The 25,890-nt window shown below is 40.8% G+C and overlaps 1 protein-coding gene and 1 long non-coding RNA gene across 2 annotated transcripts; one reads left to right on the plus strand and one right to left on the minus strand.

Moving 5' to 3' along the window:
* LOC124290911 lies at positions 1 to 19,679 on the minus strand. Its single transcript, XR_006902085.1, has 3 exons — positions 19,571 to 19,679; positions 10,886 to 10,890; positions 1 to 11 (listed from the first exon to the last, which is right to left on the minus strand). It is a non-coding gene; the product is annotated as an uncharacterized LOC124290911 (long non-coding RNA).
* On the plus strand, positions 1,368 to 25,545 carry LOC124290904. The gene is made up of 10 exons (XM_046727748.1): positions 1,368 to 1,463; positions 5,508 to 5,609; positions 8,184 to 8,333; positions 13,795 to 13,913; positions 14,909 to 15,059; positions 16,048 to 16,162; positions 17,736 to 17,970; positions 18,868 to 19,087; positions 21,036 to 21,249; positions 23,936 to 25,545. The coding sequence occupies exons 2-9, from the start codon at positions 5,577 to 5,579 to the stop codon at positions 21,228 to 21,230; spliced, it is 1,218 nt and encodes a 405-aa protein (XP_046583704.1). The 5' UTR covers positions 1,368 to 1,463; positions 5,508 to 5,576; the 3' UTR covers positions 21,231 to 21,249; positions 23,936 to 25,545.
* The last annotated feature ends 345 nt before the right edge of the window (positions 25,546 to 25,890 follow it).

Consider the following 25,890-nt stretch of genomic DNA (forward strand, 5'->3'; position numbering starts at 1 on the left):
TTGACATTTAACTTCATCTTAAACTTTCATTACTTTTTAAGTTTGATTTGATAATTTACGGCAAGGGATTATGTCACCTTAGCGACAATGCTTGTTACAACAACCTTTGCACCTCCACTATTACCCAAAAGCCTGAATGAACATGGGGCCACCTACTTGTCAAAAGAGGGACTTTGCACTTGTTAAATGTTTTAGTGTCAAGTAGGTTAATCTGGTCTTCAAGAACCCAGAAAATAAATCTGAACAAGATAGTTCTTGATGCCCATAATTTGGCAGTAATTGTATCAATTATTGTGTCATGACTGGACGTTGTGTCATGCTTTACAAATGTAGTATTGTGTTGTGTCAGTGTTTTTTTTTTCATGCTTGAATGAATGTTGTCCAGCCATTGTATCATGCTTGTGACTGTAACATGCTTCAGTGATTGTGTCATCCAGTGTTTCTGTCATGCCCTAGTGATTGTGTCATGTGTCAATATTTGGTTGTGTCTCAGGGAGAGAGAGTATGACCTTCTGGAGCTGTGGAAGTCTACAAATATGTCCTTCAACACTGTGACTTCCATGTATATGGCCAGCATGGACCGGTACATTGTCGACAGATATCTGCTGATACCGGACCATGCGGAGGACGAGGAACCCCCAGGTCTTCTGGTCAGTGTTGCTGTATTACAGTGGGACTATATAGTGATATTATTCATTATGGATAATAGTTATTTCAAAATGACTTGCTTGTGGAAATGCATGCTCATCAAATCTGTGCTCTGACTGATCGTGTTGATTGTAGTGACTATGAGTGTATGTACAAGGTAAGAACTCATTTGTTGTGCTTCAGTGACATTGAGTTTACTCTTGGTATGTCATGCTTCAGATGCTGGACGTTTTAACAGATTTATCCAATTTCCTCAGCCTGGCAGCATGTGTAAATGGGAGGGAAATTGTCATCCGGCGACACCTCAACATACTGGTCAGTGTTAACCTTGCATAGATTGTCATAAACCTATCAACATATGTCCATATTTGGCTAAACCTTGTAGTTTTTGTGGATTGAGAGACACTTATAAGGGTTTCAAATGAGAATTTGCCCAGGACAGGTGTCACGTGAATTTAGATTTTTTCACCAAAGCACTCCTGGTGAGTATAAATAAATGATAAATAACAAAAAAAACATGTCATGAAGTTGTAACACAGTGCATGAAGAAAGATGTAAACTGTAGGCATTGTGGATTTCAACCCTTTAACTGGAGATATGCTCTGTAGTTTGAGAACGTACAGGGCTCCTGTGATGTGAGACAGTCTACCCTTGTTGTTTCAGGAGAATGTTAAGGGGAAAAAAGGCATGTCACATGATAAAAACATTGAAGAGACCATGGACACACAGCTATCCTTAGCCAATCTCTTGGTGGACATTGGCCGCTATGAAGAAGGCGTACAGCTGCATAGCAGTGTCAGGGACTACTGTCAAAGGTGAAGGTTACTAATTGCTTGAGTATGTTTAATGTTACTACAATTAAAATGGTTGTTTTGTTGACATTTCATGATGATGACTACAGGTCCTGGTGAACTGTGGCACTATTTTACTAATTTTACCATTTAGCTCCGTTTTTGCATATGTGGATTCAATAGATGCAAAATGTCCTTGCATTAATTATTTTCTCACCTCTGAAATACTACCAATTTTTCCTTATCCTGACTCATGATCTTTTGCTTATCTCCTTCTTCTATGGGAATGTTAGTGGAACACTTCAATCCCTGTAGTTCCCTAAAGCGGACGTAAAAGTTCCCTCAAGCACGAGTTACCTCCCTTTTCCCATGCAAACAGTCATGTGACCGGCCATACTTCCCACTCTCTCCTTCATCGCCCAAGCAGATGGTCCAGTATACGGCATTATATCCTTTATATTTAGATCCTTTTATCCAAATTGCACTGTGTATGGTTTTCGGTTATAACTAGCTTGCATTATATGTGAAATATTTGAAGAAACTATTTGTAATTTGTGACTTATTTCATCGTTATGTAGTTGTTTACATTTGATGAAATCTTGCAGTGTTTGCAGGTTCTGGCTATCAGTGGCTGATCCTCACTCCCAATGCCCATCATGCATTAATCCATGTTCTTCCACCTTGCGTTGTAGATATTGCATTGATTTATCAAATTTGCAATCTATAGTTACCTGGCCAACCAGACAGACAGTTCCACGTCCCAGCGCTATCTACGATCCTCAGACCAGAGGGCACCCAGGACTTATCCTTGTGTCCTGTCAGAGCCCTGAAGATATATCTTCAAAAAGACTAAAACAAGGAGAAGAAAATTCAAGTGCCTTTTCATCCCCTTGTCAGCAGAGACAACCGTAGAAGTCTCAAAGACGACAATATCATTTTGGATAAGAGCTGACAAAGCAGCAGGACTACAACCTCCAAGAGCTTCCAACCTACACGAAGTCAGAGCACTGGCGTCCACACTCGCTTTGCACGGAAGCTGCTCGATATCATCTGTAATAGAGGGCTGCTTTTGGAAGTCGGACACAGTGTTTGCCAATCACTACCTCAGAGACATCGCCACTGAAGACTCCGGCATTCACCAGTTTGGGCCACTTGTTGTAGCACAACAACTAACGGTTCCACAAAGACGCTGAGTTGGAAATCTCACCCTTTATCACGTTGACTTTTTGATAACCTTCACTCTGGAGAGTTTTGGTTGAGAGTCCATGCGCACCCTCTAGAACAGACTAGCATGAGTAATTAAGACTCTGTATGGGTAACGATCTTACCTGTCCGCTAAGGGGTCGCAACTCATTTATGGTAACGATCTTATCATAATCTATGAGTTGTTTATAGATAACTAGTAAGAAGAAGATACTAGTACAGTCGAACCCCGTTTATCAGGACATTTTGGTTACACTCGAAAATCATCCGGATAGCGAGGCATCCAGATAACTGGATCAAACAAGCAAAACGTATTGACAATGTATATTGGTAATTTATTCATGTATGTATATCAATAAGTCAATAGTCAAAACATATAATCATAACACGTAAATGGATACCAATAAACTTTCTTTCAGCACGTTGATTCACGTTATACATTTTACATTGTATATCTTACTTGACTCGATATCACATGTAGCACATTATTTCCTTAAAAAGTCTATGATAGATGTCTGCTTCCTTGGTTTTATTTCTTCAAGTCCATCAATAAATTCACTGAACCTTCATCGCCACAACTGAAGTGACATGTGTCTCTAGTGTTTTGATGGGTAAGTAAGTCCGGCTAAGCGAGTACAATTACTGAAGGCAAGTTTTGTTTCACCTAAATATATATCGTCCGGAAGGCGGGGTTTCCGGATATACAGGGTCCAAGTAAACGGGGTTCGACTGTATATCTAAAATCCACATGAATCTACGAGATTCACTTCTCTTAGAGAAGTATAACTCTCTAGTGTTTTGATGGGTAAGTAATCACTTCACATTTAACGCCTGCCGAGAGATTAACACGCGTCCTTAGTGTTTTGATGGGTAATTAATCAATTCACATCAAATGCCTGCCGAGAGATTAACAATGAATACAATACTGACGTGAAACATACACATGTACATGTGCCCAGATCTTTCCGTCCGGATAACTGGGATCATTTTTAAATGGAAATCTACGGGAATGGTTTGAAACTTCTCCGTCCGGGTCCGGATGCGTGGAGTCTGGCTAAGCGAGTACAATTACTGAAGGAAAGTTTTGTTTCACCTAAATATATATCGTCCGGAAGGCGGGGTTTCCGGATATACGGGGTCCGAGTAAACGGGGTTCGACTGTATATCTAAAATCCACATGAATCTACAAGATTCACTTCTCTTAGAGAAGTATGACAAGATGTGGTCCCCCCAAGTTGACAGGCAGAAGTTGAAAGAATAGGATCCAGGAAGTGCTGTTACGCAGTTCCCATGGGGGGTGGGGGGGTACAGGACGTATCTAAGGACAGCTGATGAATCCACGAAGTGGCCTGACCCACCACCGATTCCATCAGATTCTGGAAGCAAATAAGCATGAGTCAGGATAAGGAAAAATATGTAATTTCTTAAGTAAAATTGATATTTTATACTTATCCTGACTCATTATGTCAAGCCCTCCCAACCTCACCGCAGAAGACACTTCGGGTTTCCCAGCAAACCCAGGTGCATGGGCTTATTCAGGAGAGAGTGATAAGCATGGCAGATCACATGACTGTTTTAGCGGAAAAAGGGAGGCAACTCATGGGTGAGCAGGGCTCCAGATAACTTTTGGGGGTGCGAGTGTACTTACACATCATATTGCAAGTGGAGGTGTACTGAGAAGTTTGAAGGAGTACTGACATGTTTTTGTGTGAGCGAGTTGGTGATGTGGTTTGTCTGGACGATTCATCAATCACTATTTCCAACCATGTATTTGTATTTGAAGAAGCGTGAGAAATAACTGAGCGAACGTGTGATATGTCAGGTCCGACTGGATATAAATAGGAACAGTTTTTAGCCAATCGAAAAATAGTGACGCATATCGTTGCATGGCAACGCAAGGGGTTCCTACTGTCGGGGTTTCCTCATGTGTCAAATCGTGTTTCGCAAAAGAAACTTGACAAGTATTTATCCGAAATAGATTTCCATTTGCACGATAAGCACAGAAATTATATGTTAGACGTACGAAAGTATTTATGTCCGTACACGATACGCTTGAAATCTTATATTATGTCGTACTTAATTGATTTTGAGGCGTACATTACGCCTGTACGCCCCTTATCTGTAGCCCTGGGTGAGTGAACTTTTACGTCCTCTTCAAGGAACTAGAAGGGATTCAAGTGTTCCACTACCATTCGCATAGAAGAAAGAGATAAGCCAATAACCATGAGTCAGGATAAGTATGAAATATCAATTTTACATAAAAAATTACATAATAATAGCCTAATACTGTAAACATAGGCATATTTCACTCCCCCCATTTTACTCTTGTCATACCAGACTCCACCCTTATATTCTTGTCATACCAGACCCAACCCTTATACTCTTGTCATACCTGACTCCACCCTTATACTCTTGTCATACCAGACTCCACCCTTATACTCTTGTCGTACCAGACTCCACCCTTATACTCTTGTTATACCTGACTCCACCCTTATACCATTATCATACCAAACTCCACCAATATACTCTTGTCATTCCAGACTCCACCCTTATCCTCTTGTCATACCAGATTCCACCCTTATACTCTTGTTTTACCAGACTTGAATCACCAATAGCAGCAAAGAACTTCAAATCAGCTCTTAAGACATATCTCTATCTTAATTTTGTACAGTGTTACTTAGCATCAAACTGATGGGGTATTTTTGCACTGTAGTAATGCATTATTATCATACTGGACTCCACCTTTATACTTTATATTCATACTGATTACCTGTTAAATGGGCTATTGCTGAAAGGGGCTCTTCAGTTAGATGTATATAGTTGACTTTTATGTTAAAAGAATTCATTTTTATGTTTATCCCACAGAATGCTGGATGAAAGAAATGACCAAGAGACTTATGAAGTACTTCAGCGTCTTCTTTCAGCGGTATTGGTATGGCTTACTTGTTACAAGGGATGACAGAAAAGGTAGGACAGCAGCTGTTACATCATATCCTCTCATGATTAAAAAGTTCATAAAATCAAAATGGCAAGATACATTTTGTTCATTCCAAACATACCAGTAGCCATAACCACATTTAAATAATGTTATCTTGAATTTTTTTAACCTTATTGTGAGATAATGCTTACACAATACTACTTTGCTGAAAACTGACTATTGACCATGGGTTTACTGCTGTGCTTCAGTGACATTGGGTTTACTGTGGGTATGTCATGCTTCAGTTGTTGGAAGTTTTAACAGAATTATCCAATTCTGCAAGTAGGAATAGCACAAAATGAACTTGCTAGACATGATAATGTTCATCAAGAGATAATATCATCTCTTTTGGAGACATTTTCTTCTTGTAACACTCATTTTTCGCACCTTCTGTGGGTTTCAATTCAAACAATCCCAATGAAATTATCAGTTTGAACAACAGGTTTTGGTTTGCCGATTACTTTTTACTAACATCTAAGTATCATATTCATCATTTATGTTTCTCTTTTATATTAAAATTGTCATTATTTTGACTCCTAGGGGAAACCCCTAGTTTCATCATTGTTATGAGGAGTGTTGTACATTGTGCAACAATGTTTCACTAGTTATACTTGTACCTGTAGGTTCAGTAAGGGGCAGTTGTGTGCTTTAGACTAGGAGAAACTTATTCCAGATTCTTCGGCCTTAGAGAGGCATATAAGAACAAGCAGAAGATGTAGAGTGTCAGAAAACACTGTAGGATCTTGGGATGAAGAACTTGCCCAATATTCCACTTGACTTTTAGAAGTCTGTTCTGTAACCACCAACTAAGAGTTTATGTTCCTCTGAATTGCCATGTAATTCAGAGCTTGAGTGATATGACTGTGTTAAGTTTGTATCCTATTTTTAATAAGAGAATCATCTAAGATGAGTAGGTATAGCTGGAAATGATGATGTCTCAGACCTTTTGTGCATCTCTTTGCCTCTGAACAAGTTTCATGGCCTCAGAAAGCCTCCTATCATCATACAGACTCACAATGTCATTATGCTATCAGCTTCTTGCAGTCTCACACTTCACACAATGAATTAGTAGCACCCATTAGCTTTTCCTGGAATTAAACAAAAGGCAGTGTACATGTTATACCATCTTAGTAATTGCTCTGCGAACCCACGTGCGCTTATATATGCTGGTCTTGACTAACCCTTTGTCTCTGAATATACTTAATTTTGATTGTAATAAATAAACCCATTTAAATTGAAAAGGAGCCCCAGGGACACCAGAGATTCAGAACCTGGAGAAATGTAGACTTGCTTCATTTAGGGCTTTAGCATTGCAGGGAGGACTAGGCTATCGGGAAAATGATATGGTTCAGGGACTGTGAGACAGCCAGTATACGGATGGGTAAATTTCTTGGCTAGAGTGCACTTTACCGAGTGCAGCCGATGGGGAGCAGTTATCACACAATAGTGCTACTGCACTCATGCACTGTCTCGCTATATCGCGATAATTGCTTCGTCTCCCTTCGCTGCCAGAATACGATCCTTCGGGTTAGGATTAGGGTTTAGGGTTAGGGTATGGCAGCCTTAGGGAGCTGACACATCTTTAGAGGAAACGATCCGTGAATGGGTAGGACTCATATGATTTTTGCAAATAAGCGGGAGACAGGGGAATATGTCATCTTTTGATGATTCATTACTGTCCGCCATAAAATAGAACCAATATATAGGACCACATTTCCTCCATCCGTCACTAGTACCTCATATCCAGACAGGGTTAGACATGACAAAGACCTGTATGCATGTAGCATCTTCTGTATAGTGTTAAGGGATGCAGGCTGAGCATATTGTGTGAGGATCACGATTGAAAGCATATGGTTTTCATATAGTACATGTTTTCATGACAGAAATGGTGGTTGATGGTGGAAAAATATATTGCTAATTAACTTCCAGATTTGAAAAATGTATTTCATGTGATATGTCTAATTTAGAATAATTTAATTTGAGCCATATATTTAGAATGAAACAATTTTGATGTGTTGACAATTATTATAGCAATTGTCTTGTAAGAGTCAGGTTAAGTATAAAATAATACATTTACCATATCCCTACTCTTAAATGCATGCAGCATTATTTCATGAAACCCCTTGAATTGTCTCATTTGAAGTCATTTCCCAAATGAATGTATAGTTTATATGAAATAAAAACAAGTTGAAGTAGTTTCAGTCTCTTTTAATGACTGACAAGAAACTTGAAACCCAGATCAAGTAAACAGTTAAAATATACACTCAATGAAGCTGCAAGTCTGCACCCAAACATCCTGCATTTTATTACTAAACTATCGATAGTCTATCGATGCATCAATAGTTTTTGTTTCTACCATCGATTAATTGCTATCAAAGACTCAACAACTGCAATCCATTGATAGTTTTATGCATCGTTACAGCCCTACTCTACAGCCCCTTCCCTTATCGTAAATGTCCAGCCCCTCACACTGTATTGAAAACATTATTTAGGACACAAAGATGCAAAGCCCAATCATTATATTGGTGGTATATTGTGATATTATCTGTCTCTTTTATTTGTAGGCCTTTGAAGCTTACAATAAATCTGAGGAATTATTCAGAAAGTGGAAAAGACAGAGCGGTGTCTTAACCTGCAAGCAAAACTTGGGACTATTGACCATGAATCAAGAGAAATATGAGGAGGCCATTCAAATATATGAAGACTGCATGAAGGTAAGCTCTAACATTCTATGTTACAAAACTATAATCTATGTATTTTTATCCTGACTCATGATCTTTTGCTTATCTCCCTCTTCTATGCGATTGGTAGTGGAACACTTGAATCCTTTGTAGTTCCCTGAAGCGGACGTAAAAATACACTCATCCACGAGTTACCTCCCTTTTCCCGTGCAAACAGTCATGTGATCAGCCTTACTTGTCACTCTCTCCCTTTTCACCCAAGTGGATGGTTTGGCGAGCACTGAAGTCCCGTATACGGCATATATCCTTTATATTTAGATCCTTTTTATTGAAATTATGCTGTGTATGGTATTTGGCTATAACTAGTTTTGTATTATATGTACAAATTTTGAAGAAATTATCTGTATTTTGTGACATATTTCATCGTAATGTAACTTGTTTACATTTCATGAAATCTTGCAGTGTTTGCAGGTACCGGCTATCAGTGGCTGATCCTCACCCCCAATGCCCATCATGCATTAAGCCATGTTCTTCCACCTTGCGTTGTACGTATTGCATTGGTTTATCAAATTTACAATTTAATCAGTATTTGTCTTATATCTATAGACGTGCCATGGATCGGGTGAGGAAGTCATCACAAGTCACGTTTGATAAACCTGGAGATCAAGCCGGTAACCGTATGTTGTGTGCTACTGCAGAAATACATAATTATAGTGCTATGTCAAGTACGTTGGAGGGGCAGTCGTCTGTTATGGGGTTAAAGAAAAGTTCTGCTACGACGGAGTTGACACCCTCTCAGAGTAAGAAGAAGGCTTCTTCATCATTCACAATGCAGAAGAGGGCATCTGTAACTAGATCAGCTTCGAAATCTACGCGACCTAGCAAGTCAACTCATCAGAGGTCGTTCAACGAGGAGATCATCTTACCTCACGAAGCGGACGTGTTTGATGAACCACCGTTACTTCTACCTGAAGTACCTATTAGATCGGCGACGCAGTCAACCTCCACGACTACTAGATCGTCTCCGGGAACCACAACAGCGGGCCAGCTGTTTGACGACCAACCACCAACTTCTCAACATAGCGAAGTTGAAGCACCTCAGTGTTTCGCGAATGCTTCATCGACACCACTTCAGTTCCAGACAACGCAGAACTTCGAATTAGGCGAATTTATGAGGCAATTTACTTCCCAAATGATGGAGCGACGGTTTGATGAGGAAGCGAAGTTCGAGAAGGGATGATTCAAGAGACAGACGTTCGAGAAGGGATAGATAACGAAAGAGAAGTTTGAGAAGGGATGGCTCAGGTGATAGAGGTTTGCGAAAGCAAGGTTCGCAGAAGGATGATTCGCGAAGGCGTAGCTCTACAGATCAAGAATTATCTGATGAACAGAGTGACTACGTTTTCCCAGAATCGGAGGTTACAGCTTGGATAGCTAATGGACTCAACTTACAGTCTCCGTCCAAGGATGTGGATGAAGTCTACAGATATAAGATGTGCGACGACGACTTTGACTCAGTTACTATTCCTCCTATTGAACCAATATCCAAGGTGCCTTCAAACCTACGCACGGCTTTTGAGAAAGCTACTAGATCCCTGAACCAGCATCTGCCATCCTTTAATGCAAGGAAATTTCCATTACATCATATGGACCCCTTAATGAGAGCGCCGGACCTAGATGAGAATATGAAGTTAGTCAACGATTCTCGGAACAAGATCTACAAGGTGGAGGATAAAAGGTTGGCCCAACTTGATACTGTGACGAGAAGATCCTTCGTCGGATTAGCGAGATCCAGAGCAATCAATAAAGCATTGATTAACAAGTTCCAGAACCTCAGTTCGGAAGAAGATAGAATGATACTATCAGCTCTGCTCACTCAGAAGAAGGACCAATACTTCATATCGGATCATTTGGCCTCAGCGTCGGCAGGTATCACCTTGATGAGGAGACAAGGTCTCCTGGCATCTTGTTCCTGGAGCGCCAGATTTACCAAATCACTACTTAAAGCTCCGTGGGCCGCCATCTATCTTTGGAGGCGAGATAGATGAAGTAGCTAAGGAAGCTACTCACGATACAAGGGAAGTCATGATCATCAAGTCTATAGATACTCTAGCCAATGTCATTCGTCATACTTCACAGAAGTATAACAGCAAGTTGAAGTATTTCGGTATCCAGAAGGCTAAGGAGAAGAAATACTCCAGCTTCAGAGGCGGCAAAGGATCCTTTCGTCTCCCATCTGGAAACTACAGAGGGAACTCAGGGAGAGGAAGTACTCCCAGAGGATCCAGAGGAGCTAGACGCTGAAATTGGGGTTCGGAACGACTGTAGTCTTCTACCCCCAGCCGTTCCGGTAAAACCATCGACAGTGGGTGGACGTCTACAAAAGTACTGGAAAAATTGGGGAATACTAGAGGACGACTACATCTCACAAGTATTGCGAGAAGGGTACAGAGTGCAGCTCAAGGCCACACCACCATTAACCCTCAGACCGATGGTCTTCAACTATGCAGACAAGCAAGCAGATAAATTACAAGAAGCTATCAACGCCCTGCTAACCAAGGATGCAGTAGAGATAATAGATCAACATCATCTCACACCAGGCTTCTACTCCCCAATTTTTCTAGTACCCAAGAAGAATTCCAAAGAGAAATTCAGGTTGATTTACAACATGCGGAAATTCAATCAGGACTATCTACTGAAACCAGACAGGTTCAGAATGATCCACCTACCTCAACTCAGACTACTCATCCATCCAGCAGATTACATGGCCAGCATAGACCTTCAGGATGCATATCTGCACATCTCCATACATCCGGAATCAAGAAAATATCTACGATTCCTATTCAGAGGTCAGCACTTCCAATGGAACGTCCTTCCGTTTGGAATATCGTCGGCTCCGTGGTTATTCACACGAATAACCAAACCTATAGTTGCCTACCTACATCATCGAGGTCTACACAATGCCTTTTACCTGGACGACGGCATACAGGTTCATCAAAATGCCAATCTACTCAGACATCAGCTGAAGTTGCTCACACAACTAGGATGGCTAGTGAACCTGATGAAGTCAGAGTTGGAACCAAAACAAGATCTTCAATTTCTGGGAATAAGATTCATCACAACGCAGAATCAAATTGTGGTCCCAAAAGATCGTTGGGTCAAGATACAAGCCATGATTCCTCAAGCAGTCATCTCTCCGTTAACACTACGAAGATGGCAGTGTCTACTCGGTCTACTAACCTCAGCGCAGGACTTGACTCGCACGGGAAGATTGCAACTAAGTCCATTGCAACGATTCCTGGCAAAACATCTGGACAGCATCGACCCTATCTCACTACCAGACAATCTCAAAAGGTACCTGCTTTGGTGGACTCACAGGTCGTATGTCGGCAGAAGAACCTATTTACAAGAGCCGGTCTTTGACACACATCTCTACGTAGATGCATCGCTACAGGGATGGGGTGCGCATCTCAACAACCAAGTTGCATCAGGAAAGTGCTCCAAAACGGAACAAGATCTTCACATCAATCTGCTAGAAATAAAAGCTGTGATCAACGCCATACAACTATGGTCCAGTTCGCTGATCAACAGAATGCTGATGGTCCACACGTACAACTCTACAGTGGCATTCTCCATAAATCGGCAAGGATCAACAAGATCACCAAGCCTACTTCAGCTCACATACAACTACAGACGTTTGTCTCTCCAGTACCAGATCCCCAAGCCTGGGCAACAGATGCACGCATACGCATACGCGTTTCCACCCCTGATCTTACTACCGAAGGTACTGCTGAAGATCAGACAGATGCAGGGGCTACAACTAACTTTGGTCGCGCTTTATTGGCCAACGTGAGTCTGGTTCCTAGATCTAATAGAAGATCTCAGAAGTCCAACAATCAAGTTACCAGAATGGCCGAACCTACTCAGACATCTGCACACCAAGCAAGTCCACAGGAACCCAACACTGTTCCAGCTACACTTGTGGACCGTATCAAAACCTGTTTGAAGAATAGAGGATACTCCGCCAGAGCAGTGAAAGCAGTAACCCCAGCGTTATGCAGATCTACTCGCAATTTGCATGACGACAAATGGCTGAAATTCGAGAACTATGCAAGGTGGAAAGGCTTCACAGCTATGGAAGCTTCTTATCCTCAAGTGCCGGAATATCTATGTCATCTTAGACATACAAGACATCTGAAAGGTTCGACATTATCTATGTATCTGACAGCCATCAGTACAGTGGTCACTATGAAGTCTGGCATCAAGTACCAGAATTACTTGCTCTGCTGCGATCTTTTAAACTGGAGGACCAGCAAAAGAATTCAGAACGCCAGCCTGGGATCTGAATGTAATTCATCTCATGAGTGATGCCTACGAACCTCTAGAACAGACTACCTTCGAGCGACTCACACAGAAAACTCTGTTTCTACTTGCCCCAGGCACGGCAGCTCGAATGTCTGAGATACATGCGCTGGACTTTGGACTAGATTCGACACGGGGGCCCCCCCGAGTTATTACGGATGTTGGAAGAATAGGATCTAGGAAATGCCGTTACACAGTTCCCATGGGGGTAGATACAGGACTTATCTAAGGACAGCTGATGAATCCAGGAAGTGGCCTGACCCACCCCTAATCCGTCGGATTCTATAAGCAAAAGATCATGAGTCAGGTTAAGGACGAATATGTAATTTTTAAAGTAAAATTGATATTTTATACTTATCCTGACTCATGAGGATAAGCCCTCCCAAACCTCCCCGCTGGAAACACTTCAGATTTCCTAGTAGATCCAAGTGCATGGGCAGAAAATCAGGAGAGAGTGACAAGTAAGGCTGATCACATGACTGTTTGCACGGGAAAAGGGAGGTAACTCTTGGGTGAGTGTACTTTTACGTCCGCTTTAGGGAACTACAAAGAATTCAAGTGTTCCACTACCATTCGCATAGAAGAGGGAGATAAGCAAAAGATCATGAGTCAGGATAAGTATAAAATATCAATTTTACTTTAAAAATTACAATATCTTACAAACTAATTCATTGGGCATAAAATAGTCCACTAATAGATGGATTTTATTACAACTTACCATATATGAAAGTCAATATAGATACTTGATATTAACAGAACGGATACAAGCTTCATGAAATACAACTTCTATCAGTCGTTGAAATGTTGACTAATGACCCCCAAACATATTCATCATTTCCAAATGCTTCTACCAAAGAAAGAATAGTTTTAAAATATTGTGAAACAATATCACTATAATGAAGTAATTTAACAAACATTCTTAAGTATCCTTTCCCTCAATGAGGATAATTACTTGTCAGAACCTCACCACAACAACCTGTCTACATGGTGCAACATAGGAAATTTGGTTTGTCTATGTACTGGGCAGACACTATCTTTCCATATGTAATCACTCAATCTTAATCTGCATGCATACTGCATTCAATAATCTATGGTAATTTGGTTAACAAGTTTTTTTCTGTGATTTCCTCAGGGCCTGGAGAAGATCCACTTTGGAAGCACATACCATGAATTGGGAAATTTGATGACCAATATTGCACTGTGTTACCGTCGTTTAAACAGACTGGATGATGCAGAGAAGATGTATTTCAGGTAAGACTATATACCACCTTAGGTGATGTGGAAGTCAGTTCAGACTACTTTGTCTTTCTTGACATAATTCATTTCATATTGTTCATTGTTGTAGGTCTCTCTAGTGTTGTAGGTCTCTCTAGTGTTGTAGGTCTCTCTAGTGTTGTTGATCTCTGTCTTGTGTTGCAGGTCTCTGTCTTGTCTTGTAGGTCTCTGTCTAGTGTTGTAAGTCTCTGTCTTGTGTTGTTGGTCTCTGTCTTTAGTTGTAGGTATCTGTCTTGTGTTGTAGGTCTCTCTAGTGTTGTAGGTCTCTGTCTAGGTTGTAGGTCTCTGTCTCGTGTTGTAGGTCTCTGTCTTGTGTTGTAGGTATCTGTCTTGTGTTGCAGGTCTCTGTCTTGTCTTGTAGGTCTCTGTCTAGTGTTGTAAGTCTCTGTCTTGTGTTGTTGGTCTCTGTCTTTAGTTGTAGGTCTCTGTCTTGTGTTGTAGGTCTCTGTCTAGTGTTGTATGTCTCTGTCTTGTGTTATTGATCTGTATCTTTGTCTTGTGATGTAGGCCTCTGTCTTGTAGGTCTCTGTCTAGTGTTGGAGGTCTCTGTCTAGTGTTGTAGGTCTCTGTCTAGTGTTGTAGGTCTCTGTCTAGTGTTGGAGGTCTCTGTCTAGTGTTGTAGGTCTCTGTTGTGTGTTATTGATCTTTGTCTTGTGATGTAGGCCTCTGTCTAGTGTTGGAGGTCTCTGTCTAGTGTTGGAGGTCTCTGTCTAGTGTTGTAGGTCTCTGTTGTGTGTTATTGATCTTTGTCTTGTGATGTAGGCCTCTGTCTAGTGTTGGAGGTCTCTGTCTAGTGTTGTAGGTCTCTGTCTAGTGTTGTAGGTCTCTGTCTAGTGTTGTAGGTCTCTGTTGTGTGTTATTGATCTTTGTCTTGTGATGTTTGTCTCTATCTTGTGTTGTAGGTCCATGTCTTGTATTGTGGCCATGGGTCCATGTCTTGAGTTGTAGGTCTCTTGTTTCGAGTGTTGTAGGTCCCTTGAAATGAAAGCGGCAGCGGTTGGCTGGGAACATACCTATGTGGCTTTGGCTTATGGCAACCTGGCAACGCTTGAGCTTTATCGTGAAAAACCAAATTACGAGAAGGCTTTGGAATACAATATCAAAACCACTGAAATATATAAGGTATTTCTGAAGGTTTAGTGTTTAGAGAAAGATATGTTCATGTTTCATAATTAAGATTTGCAGGTTGAAGGAATGAATATCAGAATGTAATTATCCATTATTATAACACACAGTCCTCGAAAGTCCTCAGTATCCTGTTATATACCTTTAATTTTTTCCCCAGATCACTTAATATCGACCGCCTCCGTGGTGTAGTGGTTAGAGCGTCCGCCCGGAGAGCGGAAGGTCGCGGGTTCGATCCCCGACTGCGTCATACCAAAAGACGTTAAAATATGGTACTTGTTGGTCCCTGCCTGGCGCTCGGCATTAATGGGTACAACAAGGACTGGTCGGCTCGGAGTCAGTATAATGTGTCTGAGATGGGTATTCATGCTTCACTGCGTCATGGTATCTCAGTGGGCTAGCACTATAAAACCAGCTTAAGTCTGGGCTAGTACAAGCAGCCGCACATACACATACACACGCATGCACGTCGTCATATGAGCGAAATATTCTCAAGCACGACGTTAAACCCAATTTCACCTCACCTCACCTCACCTTAATATCAACATTTTACTAAGTTGGCTGAAAGTAACAGTCAGCTATAGTTTGGCATGAAATGCATGTGGACCCGTTTTTTTGTAAATATCTCTTCATCCAATGACCCAATCGATCTCAAACTGTGCAAGTGGATGTTTTGTCAGACATTGTAAATCACCGATTTTATGCATTTGTATTAAAGAATTTGTCTATGTAACTGTCAACAAAATAAACAGCAGAACGCAGACGGCTTGCAGAGGGAGGGAGCCAATGACCTGTAACAGCGGCAAAGTATTATTCAGTTTTATATCTTGTGTGGTTTACTCTTTGGATTAAGCAGCGTTTGTTGTCATGGTATTGAGTCTACACTCAGTAGAGTTGGAGAGTATTTATCGAATATTGTTTAAAACAATTTGTGAGAGTTGGCAAACTTATCAGTGCTTAGTTCCCCTTGAATATTCCCTTTCAGCTGAATGAAATATCTGAGGATGACTTCCAGTATCGGAAGTTCCTGGAGAACCAGGCAATGATCCTGTATCGGCTGGGAAGGCATGATGAGGGAGTAACGTTGTTCCTGCATGTCCGTGAGTCACTGTGGATAATGGGTTGAAATGAGTGGAATTCTTGTCACTGTGTGGAGTGCAGTCCTCCAAGTGAATCACTGTGGTTGATGAGTGTGCAGAGTGGAATCCTTGTCACTGTGTGAAATACAGTTCCTCCATGCAAGTGAATCACTGTGGTTGATGGGTGTGCAGAGTGGAATCCTTGTCACTGTGTGGAATAGAGTTCCTCCATGTGAGTGAATCACTGTGGTTGATGGGTGTGCAGAGTGGATGCCTTGTCACTGTGTGGAATAGAGTTCCTCCGTGTGAGTGAATCACTGTGGTTGATGGGTGTGCAGAGTGGAATCCTTGTCACTGTGTGGAATAGAGTTCCTCCATGTGAATCACTGTTGTTGATGGGTGTGCAGAGTGGAATCCTTGTCACTGTGTGGAATAGAGTTCCTCCGTGTGAGTGAATCACTGTTGTTGATGGGTGTGCAGAGTGGAATCCTTGTCACTGTGTGGAATAGAGTTCCTCCGTGTGAGTGAATCACTGTTGTTGATGGGTGTGCAGAGTGGAATCCTTGTCACTGTGTGGAATAGAGTTCCTCCGTGTGAGTGAATCACTGTTGTTGATGGGTGTGCATATTGGAATCCTTGTCACTGTGTGAATAGAGTTCCTCCATGTGAGTGAATCACTGTGGTTGATGGGTGTGCGGAGTGGAATCCTTGTCACTGTGTGGAATAGAGTTCCTCCATGTGAGTGAATCACTGTGGTTGATGGGTGTGCATATTGGAATCCTTGTCACTGTGTGGAATAGAGTTCCTCCATGTGAGTGAATCACTGTTGTTGATGGGTGTGCAGAGTGGAATCCTTGTCACTGTGTGGAATAGAGTTCCTCCATGTGAGTGAATCACTGTTGTTGATGGGTGTGCAGAGTGGAATCCTTGTCACTGTGTGGAATAGAGTTCCTCCATGTGAGTGAATCACTGTGGTTGATGGGTGTGCAGAGTGGAATCCTTGTCACTGTGTGGAATAGAGTTCCTCCTTGTGAGTGAATCACTGTGGTTGATGGGTGTGCATATTGGAATCCTTGTCACTGTGTGGAATAGAGTTCCTCCGTGTGAGTGAATCACTGTGGTTGATGGGTTTGCAAAGTCGGATCCTTATCACTGTATAATGTTTTTACCCCTTGGCATATATTGCCTAGATAAGTATGAAGTCAGAAATAGAATTGTATCCAGTATTTAGTACTACCCAGTTATTCAGGTTGTCATCTCACTATAAAGAGCACTGTATTTTATGAGACCTGATTATTTGACAAATGTTAAAATGTTTGATCATCGTATTCTCAGATACCATGAATCTTGAATGACTAAAGAACAAAACAACTTTCACTTCTGGCAGTTTTGCCATATACCATCTATGTATCAAAAGACAATTAGTATAAAAATCTCCATTTCATATTTTGTTTTGAAAATCCAGTCGTCTGTGAACTCTGCACCATCTTCTGTATTACACTTTAGTGCAGAGTTTTCTGAATTTTGAGTAAAACTACTTGAAATGCTGTTCATCGTAGTATTAATGCAAACTGACGAACTTACAACGTTACAGTTGATATCCTTGTCCGCAACAAAGCCGTCCATCAGCGTATCAAGACCGTCAGTAATGAGATCCTACAGTACCTATTCAACAACAAGCGTTATGTGGAGGCTGAGCAGGTCCTGCTTGTGCTCCTGGAGCATGATCCAGACCCGGTCTCCTACTTCATCCTGGACTTCATGGACATCCTCCAGCCCCGGGATCAGCCCCGGCCTCAACACCTGACCCTGGACCATGGACTTACCATGTCAGTGTATTTGAAGGTGTTCCTAGTTCGGTAGTGGAGTGTTGGTGTAGCCAAAAATGTAAAGTGTCTGTGTTGGCCAGGGTTTGATTTCCTACTTGGGTACAATTTGTGAAGCCCATATTTTTTTCAATACCTTACCTCAATTACATCGTAGCAATAAATTCCTGTTTGGGCAGTAATCGGGATAAAACTTTTGATTTTCGACTGATTGCCTCCTCACTGCCAGCATATCTACTAGTTCTGGGGCAAAATTGTTGCCCCACTTAATACATATGCAACTGCACAAGTTATGATAATATTTCATTTGATTAGTGGATTATATCTACTGGAGTATAATGTCACCAGTGTGATGATTCTGCAAAGAATCATTTATGTCATTTTAAAGGGTAAATTTGTTTTCTTCTAAACAAAATCAAATGAAATCATGCAGATAAAAATCATTGTTCATGAATGTTTGGTTGTTAATATTTGTCCGCAATGCTTGTCAAACCTAGGAAATTGTACCAAACTATAATGAACTCTTAGGGAAGAAGAGACATGTGAAAATAACAACTGTTTTAATTCTTCATGCTGAAATCTTTATCCATGTGTATTTGAGTCCCAACCAAAGACACATTTTATGGTGTTATCACAAACAGGAACATTGGTGTCAATGATAATCTTGCTATTGACCCATGTTTGACCTATTTCATCAGGGTGCCATGGGCCACAAAGTGGTCTAAATACAATATGTTGCAATGCAGAGTTAATCTCCAGCTCATGTAAGGATATTCTGAGAATGGTTCTAATACTGTTTGATTTGTCTGCCCCTTTCCCTCCCACATAAAGTTGTCATGCCTTGATGTACTACAACTTTACTGAAGAACATTGAACCCAAATCACTCTTCACTGTTGCAGCTGGCCTGGTGATGCCACCTTGTGTCAGCAGAAAGCTGTGAAGCACCTGATTCCAGCTGGCGCAACCGAGGAGTTGCTGCAGCTGCTTCCCACCATGATCAACGCTGACTACAACACGGCAGTGTACAATGCTGCAGCAAAATGGTGCACTGATGCAGGTAGAGATGATATGGCTGTGGAGGTGCTGGAAGCTGGACATAAAGCATACCCAGACCATATTGTGAGTATATTCCTCATGTATACCAGTCCATGTAGTGAGCTCATTCTTAAAGGATACCAGACCATATTATGAGTTTATCAATAAAGCATACCAGGCCATAAAGTAAGTGAATTCATAAAGCATACTAAACCATATTGTGAGTTCATTCATGAAGCATACCAGACCTTGCAGTGAATTTATTTATGCTTGAGAGAAATGCCAGCAAGCGAGTGCTCTGACAAACCATTGAAGAACATTTGATGGCTAGCATATCCCTGGCAGGACAAAGCGATTGCTCAATGTTTTGATTTTTGCAGTTAAATATAGGAATTGTTTAATGTCTGGCAACATAGACCATAGCCATGTGACTCTCAGCTCTGCCCGATGCTTCAATGTAAGATGCTTTACGTGCAGTTGGGCCTATTTCTTTGCCATTATTTAGTCAAAGACTCATTTCATTAGCTCATTTGTGGTGTGTGGTCCTGTGGATAGAGCTCAGGTCACAAATCATTTGAAATTAAGCAACATTGAGCGCAGAGAGTCCTGGGATGGGTGACCGCGTTAGGCAGCTTGACTCCTGAGAGTTTCTTGGACTTCAGTCCTGCCCCACAACGAAGCATATGTGATACATATGGTCTCACCTTAGGCAAGTGAGTTGGTTCAAAATTCACCCAGCAGAAAAATGGGTGGGATAAGACATGTGACTATTAATCTTCTCGCGCCTCACAGGCAGCTTGGGTTATCTGGGGTAATATTCGTAGACTTTGTGATGCACTGTTGAACAGCTTTGAGTTGGATACCAGGCACCATATAAATGCATTATATATACTTCTCTTTAAAAGTTTGGACTCACTAGTGTAAATATAGCTACTGGTACTTACTTCAGGCAACTGTTCTAAACTAAATTTTGCCAAATATTTCATACTGTTTAAAGGTACTGTTTACACATGAACTGATGTATTGTAAAACAAATCCATAACGTTGAAAAAATTATTGTCATGAGTTCAGTAAATGATGAAATTCAGTGAAAATTGGCGAATTCTTAACAAAACTTTACACCACAACGCTGCTGTTCACATGCAGGATATTTGCACATGCTTTTCAGCAATTTGATGCATGATCCTCGTACAATTCATCTGCATAAAGTTTGCAGTTGGTTCCCCCAAGTTAGTGGAGAAATCAATCTTCGATGTAACAATATATATATATACATAACATATAGTGACTGTTTTAAGTGAGTCTAAACTTTTGAAGAGAAGTATATACTAGTATTATACATAGCTGACAAATGAATATATACTGATGGAAACGAATAAGGGAACACATGAAAGTACAAGTCTTCCTGTACTCTTTTCTAGGTTTCTTTGCATGCTTTATATTGTGCACAGTGGGTGAAAATCTGGAAATAAGTAAAGGAACATTTGTATGTTTCCTTATTCTGTACAGGTCTCACCTCTATGCCACAGACAACTCACACATGATGTGGTTAATACAAGCTTGCAAGGTCTTCAAAATGGCATCAGTTGTGTGGTGTCACTGATATGTTGTAATTGAATGTGTCACATGTGTGTTACCACTTGCGTTATTAAACATCCCAGAAATTTAATTCTCATTTCAAATTATATGTCTACAATATAGAAAGTAAACTTCAACTGGAATCCAGAACAATACTTAATTTTAGAACTGAGGCAAGCTAGTCTTGAATTTGATTCCTTCCTCAATGTTTGGGGGACAGACATCATCGGAAGATACTTATATCCTATTATGAAAGCTGGAAGTATGGAGCTTTCTGTATGTAAGACATGATGCTGTAGACATGTGTTTTCTGTTAGGAAACATTACCTTTGCTGACTTTTGGATCAGGTGACTGTATATTGTGGTGAGCTACAGTGCAATGTTATAAACAAGTATATATACAACATAAACTCTTACTGGGTTTTCAAGTGAACATGATGTGTTTCTGTATTAGGCCTATGAGACTCAGTTGATTGACTTGCTGAACAAGCTGAAGCGTTACCCTGAAATCCTTGTGCACTCCAAGAATGTTTTCGAGGTGGAGAAAAGACAATCCCGGTCTGTTCTTGGTGTCCGGCTATGCCAATCTGATGTGTGGCAACATAGATACTGCCAAGGAAATGCTCAGCAAGGTTCTATGCATGAATGATGAACGTCTGGCTGCCATGGTGGGTTTCACATCCAGAATATGAAACTTGATAGATTTAAGTCAGGTTTTTCTTTTAAATCTAATCAACTTGTCAGTTGCAGTTGTAGTATAATGGTGGTTCTGCATCACTTCCTCCTAGGGGGTTATTTCTATGTAATGTTGCTCCCAGCATCCAGTAAATATAATGATCCCCTAGCGGAGACATCGTTCAATGTCCCGACTAGCTGTCCAGCCTAGGCCCATTAAATTCGCCTAGTGACTGACAGCAAGCCAGATGGCTGCCCGAGCTTGACAACGGAACTCCAACCAAGAGCACAGTTGCTAAGCCAAACAAGAAGGCCGCCCGAGCTTAGCAACGGTGTGCCGACGTTGCTAAGCCAAACAAGATGGCGACCGAGCTTAGCAACGGTGTGCCGACATTACTAAGCTTTAACTCTTTCGTTGCCGTCGTCGTCGTAAATATCCAACACATTAATGTGTTGTTTTATAGGAGCTGTAACTGCGGGAATGCCATTTTCGTCGACCAATTCTTTATACGCGATTAATTTTCCGTCGTCGTAAATGGGTTCGGTTTTATTGTAAGCTACGATGGACGTAAATCGTTTGCCAGGGGAATCTTCGCGTATTTTAATACGCGTGATTGGATTTGGAAGTCATACACCGGGAAATTCATCCGAAGACAAAGCTATACGTCGTTGGATACTATTACATATTTTACTGGAAGAAGACACTAACGCGTATTTGGGAATACGCTCAGGTAATTTATCGGGCACGATAATTAAACATTTTTTTATGGCATCTTTAACGGCAGAGTGAAACGCTTCTTCTAAAATTTCGAGTAACTGAAATAAAACCGACTTCGACTCTTCGGGCAGTAAAATAGGTTTGCCCTCTGCATCGGGCATATATTGTAACCGATCATCCGTAATCGGTTTTTCTTTCCATTTACGAATTTGCACGTTTGCGTTATGATCCGATTGTTTTTTAAATTGATATTCGGGATATTGTTGCTGAAGCTGTGCTACAGCTGTGTCCGTGTTCGGATCGATAAATGCCCACTGTTTTTTCGTCGTGGAAACGGCATTTTGATAAAACTTCTTCGGATTTCTGATTTAAGAAATAAATTTTACAGTATTTAATGCTCGGATTAGAAGTTAATGGTCGAAATCGCATCCATTCGAATTTAAATGCGCTATTCGGAAAAGAGGTTTCTCGTTTAGCCAAAATACATCGGTCGAACCCCTTTGATGTTATGCAAGGAGCATGGAAGTGTGGCGACAGCGAAGAGAAATTTGTATTATAAGAAGTAAGTACAGTCAACAAAAAAGACCTCGATGGACACAGGATATATAGACTGAGGAACTATATAGTTTGCTGTTGGTATTTGCCATCTCTCTCTCTCTCTAAAAATGAGATTCTTATAAATATCTGACAAAAATAGTCAACATCTATCTCCCGGTCTAAACACTGTGGCGCTTTATCAGGCATAGCTAGGTTGGGTAGCCACTTAGCAACTGGGTTCGTGGTAAGAGCGCCGTTACCAAGCATGTCCGCCATATTGCTTTGCCTAGCAACAGGGTTCTGGGTAGGAGCGCCATTGTCAAGCTAGTCCGCCATCTTGGTTGGCTTAGTAACAGGGTTCGTGGTAAGAGCGCTGTTACCAAGCTCGTCCGCCATCTTGTTTGGCTTAGTAACGAGGTTCGTGGTAAGAGCGCCGTTACCAAACTTGTACGCCATCTTGCTTGGCTTAGCAATTGGGTTCTGGGTAAGAGCGCCGTTGCTAGGCTGATGACGTCACACTGTTTACCTTGGTCACCGATGTAGGAATGCTCGCTGTGTGGGTCCTCACTTGCAAAAGTTTCTGACGCTGGATTCTCCGGCCAACGCTCTACCATCAGACTGGCGGGACGGCTGACGGTCACTCTGCGAATTAAACGGGTCTAGGCTGGCGAGCTTGTCGGTACATCGAACTATGTCTCCCGCTGAAAAATCACTATTTTTACTGGGTGCTGGGAGTGGAATTAAGCCAAAATAAGCCCACAGGGTACCCTGTAATAGAACCCCTACCATAATACTACTATGAGCGCTGACGTGACCTACAACATGGGGGCTATCTAGACCAGTAGAACGCTCATGGGGAACGCTGGCATGACTTACAAACCTCACTCGGCTTGCAAAAGTTTCCAACGCTAGCCCGACTCGAACGCTGGGCCTTAGTATTGTCAGTCCAGCACTCTACAATCACACTGCCGGGACCGGCTGTCAGACACTAGACGAATTTAACGGGCCTAGGCTGGACAGCTAGTCGGGACATCGAACGATGTCTCCGTTCGGGGATCATTATTTTTACTGGACGCTGGGAGCAACATTACATAGAAATAACCCCCTAGCAGGAAGTTATGCAGAACCACCATCATACTATTACCATTGCTCTTTTGTAATGGTATTGTTTTGAATATTGTTGTTATCATATTATTAATCATAAACAAACAAATAATACTAAGCATTGTGGGTATATATGAAACAGACACAGTTTATTAATCGCTTCCCTTTATGACCGCTTCCTTCAAAAAGCTTGTTTCTGACTTCAATATGTTTGAAAAAGGACTCTTTGGCTGTTTTTATTATTTGACTGTCTTGACTCTTCTTACAACTGAGCAAGTTGAACTTTAGTACCTCTGTATTATTTTCCTTTCTGATTTCAGGCTAAGGACTTGTTGGATAAGTTATCCAATATGATGGAACAGTCATCTACTGAAGAAGACAGTAAGGCGAACACTGAATAAGAGCTGAAGATGGATGATAAGGAGAGTATACAGAAATGTCAGCTGATTTTAGAGAGACTGATATCAATATGTTGATAATCAGAAACAGTCGCTATGTAATTTTCATTAGGAGAGACTGGCGAAGACAATTCAGAAAGTTCTTTGGATAAGCCATTAACTTCTGTCTTTGTTTTACAACATGTTGTTTGTTTTGCTTATTTAAGAAATGCATCAGATAACATCTGCCTTGCTGTTTCTATCAAATCTTGTGCACAATCAATTTTTTTAAGCCTTCTAAGCCTTCTTCAGATTGATTTTGCCATACATCTGTGAAGAACTGTATCACCTGAAGCCGCCTCTCAATCAATTTATCTTGCTTCACTGAAGGGGTCGCAGGCCAAAAGGATATTGATACTATTTTAGACTCAGAGAGGTAGAGTCAATAAAAGAGTATCATATGTACACATCATAGCATAGGAAATAAACATGACATCCTTGCCTGACTGAGGAATTGCACAGATATTGAAGCAGTTGACCAGTAATGTCCTTTGTAAGAATGTAACGGACAATTTACACAGAGATGCCCTGTATAGAATGAAACGTCATAAATCCAGACAGGAGCAGTCACTGTCATCCACCTTCAGAAGAGTCCAGATTATCAAGTTTTCAATGGAGTAATCACCCATAATGTGAGGTTTCCATATTACTAGATCTGGCTGAGGTTTCACTGCTTGAAATTTGACCTGGGAATGTTAAACCAAGTCACCAAGGGGCATGTGTCTTGATGTACCAAACATGTTTGTATTTGGAGGGATGATTTAGGGGAAGGTTGTCCAAAAGTTGATAAATGCATTCTGTGATGTTTATGTTTTATTTTAACCTTGCTTTAATTCATACATCTATTATCAGATACACATATTAGTTATGTTTATGCTGTTATTCATTTTTATGTTACTATAGTGTAGAAGTATTTTTATACAATCTTGCACTGTTGTGCCTTGACATTTTTATATTTCTTAACTTCTTATTTTACATTATGGTCAATAAATCTTTGTATTACGCAAGAACTGATTTGCAAGTTCTGTTTTGTTTGGACATGACAACAAACAGGGTTAGATTTTATTTGAAAGTTTGAACTCAAAACATTTTTACCATGTGAAAGTTGAAATTAGATAATGATTGTGCCCACCAATGGTGAGTTAATAATCTTAAATCTTCTGTTTTTAGAAGTTTTTCCAGTACTCTAAAACAATATATCTAACAAAATATATTGCTTTGGAAAAGGAATAGAATTACCTTTTATCAGTTTGTTTTGATGGATTACAACATCCATGCTGTATTTTTATCCCCTCTGCATGTAGTGCGGGGGATATAGTCAACGCCTTGTTCGTCCGTCCGGTTTGGTAGATATATCAAACAGAACCTGAAGTGGTGCTCTTGCTATTTACAGATTTATGTCATTTGTATTGTCCCCTGCCGTGCGTTTAGCGAAGCAGGGGATATAGTATTAGGCTCCTTCCATATACATACGTCCATACGTCTGTATTCGAATTGGAATATCTTAAAGCTTACATGCAACGCTAAACACAACTTTGCAGATTCTGATACCTTTCGGTTTGTTACTTACAGTAACAAATGATCAAAAATGCAAATTCAACTTATAAAGTTGAAAAATAATGCGATGAAAAAACTCCCGCGAAACAATAATGATATATTTTTCTGTATTCGCATCTCTGGAAACAACTTTAAACATTGCCTGATTGTATACATGTGTTCTACCTATTTAGAAAAACTTTGCTGCTAATTTGTGTTGCTGTGCAAAATTGTCTCTCATATTTGCTCCAGAATCTGCTGAGCCTCTACATGATCTTCACTGTAGAGAACATAAGAATGAG

The sequence above is a fragment of the Haliotis rubra genome, unplaced genomic scaffold (genome assembly GCF_003918875.1).
Source record: "Haliotis rubra isolate DU_JTF1 unplaced genomic scaffold, ASM391887v1 Scf1128, whole genome shotgun sequence".
In the NCBI taxonomy this organism is placed as follows: domain Eukaryota; kingdom Metazoa; phylum Mollusca; class Gastropoda; order Lepetellida; family Haliotidae; genus Haliotis; species Haliotis rubra.

Excerpts from the sequence above, each read along its gene's own strand:
- LOC124290904 (XM_046727748.1), top strand. The coding sequence starts at position 5,577 with ATGGCTTACTTGTTACAAGGGATGACAGAAAAG. Across the intron at positions 5,610-8,183 it reads TACAAGGGATGACAGAAAAG|GCCTTTGAAGCTTACAATAA; the intron begins GTAGGACAGCAG and ends TTTTATTTGTAG. Across the intron at positions 16,163-17,735 it reads AACGTTGTTCCTGCATGTCC|TTGATATCCTTGTCCGCAAC; the intron begins GTGAGTCACTGT and ends ACAACGTTACAG.